The following is a 6,000-nucleotide window of genomic DNA, read 5'->3' on the forward strand; positions in this document are numbered from 1 at the left end:
ACTCTTTGGTTGATTTCAAACTAATAGTGTGTTACTCATTTGCATATGGAGGGCATGATTTCCTCTCCTTGCAAAATAGATAAACCAGCTCTAGAACAATACTGTCATATTTGACAGACATAGCATCTGATGATGATAAGATTAACTATCCCCTGTTGTAGCATAAAGTAGGTATATGAAAAGCCAAGCTTGGTTGCAATGACACATTGGATCTAACACATTAACAGCAGATGGGAAGTTTATTCAGTTGACTTGTGCTTATTTATGCTCTTATTAAGCATGATGATAATGACATACTGCAAATGAAAACCTTCTACCTTCAATAATAATGCATTTAAGGGATACAAATTATAGGCACACTCCATGACCTTTATTGTGGATTTTATTTGTTATAACTGAATTTGCAAAGATGGTGCGTTAACAGGAGTTGGCCTGTTTGGTTAAGAAGATAGTGTTCCAATGAACATATCATAGATTCATATCCCACATGGATGTTTGTAGGTTTTAGGTGTTAGTGGTTTGCAAAAGTTTCATGTTCGGTTTTCTAGAGTATACCGACTTGCAGTATACTAATGCACTCTTCGTTCACAACCTTTTGTGGTTAAGAAGAGAAAAAAAAAAAGCAAGCAGAAGAAATATATATTGTATCAAATAAACATTTTTTATAATAATATTCTGCTCTAGTTAACTCATTGTGTCTTTTATTTGAGGAATTGGCACACCTAATGTGATTCAATATATTAACATGAATCAAAACATAGGGTAGGAATTCTCAGAATATACTTCTGATTAAAGACATTGTATAATTGCCAGGAGGGTTATCATTCATTGTACGGTTACAGGTAACTTGCAATGATCCTGTACTATTAAAAATTGAAGTTGTACATTAGATAAGATACACATGATACTGTCCTGTAAATGTTTATTTAAATTAAAATTTTTCAGTGCTCTGAAATAAAGAAAAATACACAAAATTATTTAATTAATATTTATTTTTTTATTTTTTTCAGTATCCTAGATGCAGATCAGAGTCATCTACAGTATATACAGAAACATTGGCAGTGTCCTAATTGCAATAAAGAAATGGTTGCTACTGTGCTGGATCAGATCAGGCATCAAGAAAAATGTGTTCCTCAGTCAGGTTGGTCATTATATTTGAGAAGCATGTTTTGTTACATATACATTCCTTGAAGTGAAATAAAAATAGAAGTAAGGTAGTTTGTTTGTTGCTTCAAGTCTAACTTTTTTCCCCTTTAGGAATTAAAAGATAATGCCCATAATTTGGGACCTCTTGGAAAGACTTGGGCTGGAATCCACTCTCAAATACAGCACTGCATGTATAATATACCATAAAATACAGTTTATTTTATTTTTTTTATGACTAACCCACCCATCAAAGTTGAACACTAAAACATGACTAGACAATTCAGGAACCCCCTGTTTTAGAGACCAAACATGATATTGTTTCAAGCTACATCAAGTCTTAAGGTAACAGGGATGGTCTCACACCAGGTGATGAAAATCATCTTATATGTATTGTTAGATGGAAGTTTTTGATTTAATTCACTGTTAGATAATTCAGCATACCTTGCAATCTGATTGTCTTAAATTGGGGTGTTTATTTCTTTTTTAGGTTGATAAGAATGAGTGACGGAAAAGAATTCAGTTGGAAATGTTCCCCTTCTGTAAACAAATGCTATTTTCTCTCTATATGAAAATATAACTATAACAATGCATCAAATCCATCAACTCTGACTGATCTATTTCAGCACTTTGCTAAACTTAAACAGTATTACATAAACAGTTACTGTCATTCATCTGACCTCTTTCATCATTCACCCTTTAAAAACATTTTAGTTTAATAGCTAAAGAATAAGAAAGGAATAATGGTTAGCACATGTAGATTTAATTAAATGCTCCTATATATGAGGTGTAGCTATTAAATAACGAGACTGGTTGCAAAAATGTGGTTTATTATTACAATTGTGGAACTTAATTGTTATCCCCTTCAGCATACTCCCCTCCTCTATCTATACACTGTTGCATACAAATTTTCCATTGTTGAAAGCAGTGCTGCAAGTCATCAGGTGTTGTCTGCTTCAGTAGTGCTGCCATTTTTAGAGACAAATTTGCACTGACATAGAGCCGGACTTGCAGGAGAAGATCACATTTTCTCATCACATGTGATGAGATGTGGATTTTCCAGTATGATCCAGAAACAAAGAGACAATCGATGTGCTGGAAAACTCCCACGTCACCAAGAATGAGCAAGTCAAAACTGAAGGCAGTGCTGATAATTTTAATTTATTTTTTTTATATCAATGGCATGATAATAGTTACCAGAGGGTCAGAAGTTAACCAACATTATTACTTTGAGGTTCTGGTCAAGCTGAGAGAACGAGTGAGGAAGAAGAGACCCAATCTGTGGAAGAACAATGCTTGGATTCTCCATCAGGACAATGCTCCAGCCCACAGTGCTGTCTGTAAAGCAGTATCTGGCTGATAAGAAGATCCCAGTGTTGGACCATCCACCTAAACAGTAATGCTACTAAAGATTACAAAAATCCCATAGCCAATACTGTACATTAAAGGAACATCAGAAAAAATAGAGCACTGCATGAATACTATGTTAAGGCAACATTCAAATCATCCACAAAATTAAAAAGCATACTTAGCTCAATATCCCCTTCCCCATCTAGGGGTTTACAAAATCTAGTGCACCTGTAACTTACTCTACACAAGGAGAAACATTGCACAAATGATCATTATATTCCTTCATTATGGTAAAATAAGCCTTTCTGGTCATTCACTCCAAATATGTCAGAGAACTAATTGGAAAGGCACCAAGTCTCTACACGGCACTTAAACCTGGTTTGAAAGCAAATTCAGAGGAGCTTGTAAGATGGTGAATTCATAATCCCAAGCATTTGAAGACCCATCTGCAACAAATAGAACAAGATTCTCAGAACCCCCATGAAAGAAAATCTGATCAGTGGACAGGACTGTAAAGAAGTTAACAAGTAGCAATTTTACAAGTAGTTCCAATTTTTTTTTATCATTTTAAATTTAAATTTTTTAATTACAGACTACAAATCACTAGAAAAAGAAAACCAGGACGTCCTCTTAAGAGATTCAACGATGATTTTTAAGGCTGGAACAGGCCACTCTAGGTCTAAATCCTTGACAAACATGATGATGAATATAAATTTTACTCCTCTCTCACTAGAAGTCAAACCAGTGTAAATGGATATAGTATAGTATATAACTGTACAGTTATATACTATAACTGTACAGTTATAGTATAGCCTTATGTGACTTGTGTTTTAGTTCATATATATATGTATATATTGGACTGGTTGGCCGAGTGGTTAGTATAACTGCTCTCCAGTCAAGAGGCTGTGGGTCAAAACTCCATGGGCTTGTGGTGTATTAATAAATAATGATGTCCTAATTTTGCCAAGCTGGTTGGTTGAGTGGTTAGCATATCTGTTCTCCAGCCAAAAGGCTGCAGGTTTGAATCCTGCAGTGGGCATGGATGTTTGCGATCGTCTGTGAAAATGCTAATAGTGGTTGGCAGTAGATGTGGTTCACTGTAGTTAGTGGATTGATTGAGAGGTGCCCTCCCTTGATGAGTCTTTGAACTCCCTGGAGGTGTCAGGTAATAATAATAATACCTTTGTTGAGGCAGAATAAGAGTGGGGGAGTGATCCTATCTTGCCGATCCAGGTATTTGTTTTGCTGGCCTGATTGGCCGAGTGGTTAGCGTATCTGCTTTCCAGCCAAAAGGCTGTGGGTTCAAATCCTGCCATGGGCATGGATGTTTGTGATAATACTAGTGGTGGTGGTTGGCAGTAGATGGCTTTGGTGTAGATGATGAAGGTAATTGCGGTTGGTAGAGATGGAGAGTTGTAGAGTAAGTGCCCTCCCTCAATCAGTCTTTGGACTCCCTGGAGATGTTACATAATAATATTAATATATTCATAATGATGACTTGGATAGAGGCTAAAATATTGAGAATTATTTTTCTTAACTGCAAGTAAAGTAATTTCTCTAATGTGTATTTTTGCACAACGAAAGAAGCTTTGTATTGTAAACAGTGACAAAGACCACATTGATCAGGTGATTAAGTCTTTGCATCAGATAATGGTACTGTTAAAATGAACACTAATTTATAAGGAAAAGGAAGTTGTTATTCTTTTTAACCAGGCTTTGATAAGATCACATGACTATGCACAGATATTGTCACTTGATTTCGAAAGAGAGTAGTTGAAAAGATCCAATATTGAGTACTAACTACAAGTTCAGTGTAGTGAAAGTTGACTGAACTGCAAAAGTAGTAGATGATTTTTGCTGTCCAGAATGAGGTTATGACTCATTTTTTTGAAGTAACTTCAAAAGTATATGTTTGGTCCCTAAATTATTAATGTGATGGATGAGGAAGGGACCTGTTGATGGGATTTCCATATAAAAAATATCTATGAAAATAATTTTTTGTAGCTGTGTATTAAAATAACTGCCTGATAGATAGCATCAGGTTATGTATGGGAAACATTCTTAGGACTGGAAGTTAAGTTATATTTTCTGCAGTTGTGCAAAGTTTTTTTTTTTTTTTTTGGAGGGGGGGAGATAAGAAGTGATGCCAAAATCAAGGCTCTTTAAAGATTTTAAATAGATTAGTAGCTAGGAGAGAACTTTCCTATTAGTTATCCAGAAGAGATGGAGTTGCAATTTCAGTGTCAAGTTTTTACACTATTGCAGGGGTGATGGTTGTCAGATGACATACCGTAAAAGTCAAATTCCACATAGTATATTGCTGCTGTGGTAAGGAGGTTGTTTTTCCACTTTATAAATGTTCTGGTGTACAGTTTGATCACTTATATCTATAGTGATGAGTAAACTTTGAAGGTCTTCACAGATGAATAACTGCAGCATTATCAGTTTCTGGAGTAAAAGTTATCTTCTAATAACTTATACTCCAGAGTATAAGTTATTAGAAGAGGTTAGATAGGTAGAGGAGAGATGATACGACATGGTCCTAGTTTTGAGGGAATTTTATCAGATTAATATTACAGAATGGATTATTCAATAAATAGAATGCAAGAAAAAACATGTCATCATGTTAGATATGAGTGAGAAGTATGTTTTTTACATGACAGTTAATGGAATGTTACTGGAAAATGTGAATGCTGAAAGTAGGAACGAAAGTATAAAACAGTATGATATATGATAGCTGTTATGCAGATTCACATCCACATACTGCTTTTTTTTTTTTGACAACAGTATAGAATATACCATTTTTAATTGTAAATGATAAAAATATTGATTGGGTAATTTAAAATATTTAATATAGATAAATTTCAAAAATAGTAATAGGTATGTTGTTGTTGTTGTTGTTGTTTAGATGCAGCTGATGTTGATAAGCAAGAAAAAGATCCCTGCGATAATCCACTTAAGAAGCCATATTTCTGTGCTGATTGTCAAGAAGAGCTTTATTTTACCTCTACTGAAATCCTTAAACATAAAAATAGCCATCAACAGTCAGCAATGAAACAAGATATGATTTAATCAGTTATTTTGTAAATAAAAGTTTTTATTGTTCGGGAGTCTTCATTTAGTCATTGATAAATCTTATCTTTTAGAATTAAATGTTTCTGCAGCAATATTATTCTGGCCTCCATAGTAATTTCTCACTCCCATAAAATCATAAATAAATCTGAACTGTACCTTGATGAAATTAGAAGGTAAAATAGAATAATCCTTATTTCTGTATTCATTTTATTAATTCATTAGTTCACATGATAAAACCTAACAAAATTTCAGAATATTGCTATTTCAATAATGTGATCTTTATAAAGATTTCTTACACAAAAAAATATTCAAATCGTTTGCATCAACATTAAAATTATCATATTTTTGCAATGTTTGGTTAGACCCAGTAGTTGAGAATTCTGTAATATTAACCTAACCCGAGTACCCCTTGATAGGAGATTAATAATAATC

At 34.0% G+C, this 6,000-nt stretch overlaps 1 protein-coding gene across 1 annotated transcript in view; it reads left to right on the plus strand.

The window, feature by feature from the left end:
* Positions 1 to 5,603, plus strand: part of LOC150095301 (putative ATP-dependent RNA helicase DHX34) — a 152,755-nt gene extending 147,152 nt beyond the window's left edge. Inside the window, exons 17-18 of the mRNA XM_090409988.1 lie at positions 1,011 to 1,141; positions 5,402 to 5,603. Coding sequence (XP_090266114.1) covers positions 1,011 to 1,141; positions 5,402 to 5,565 — 295 coding nt within the window. The 3' untranslated portion in view covers positions 5,566 to 5,603. The remainder of the gene's footprint in view (positions 1 to 1,010; positions 1,142 to 5,401) is intronic.
* Positions 5,604 to 6,000: the final 397 nt, after the last annotated feature.

The sequence above is a fragment of the Typopeltis vanoorti genome, chromosome 20 (genome assembly GCF_054136105.1).
Source record: "Typopeltis vanoorti isolate ZY-2024b chromosome 20, IOZ_Tvanoo_1.0, whole genome shotgun sequence".
NCBI lineage: Eukaryota > Metazoa > Arthropoda > Arachnida > Uropygi > Thelyphonidae > Typopeltis > Typopeltis vanoorti.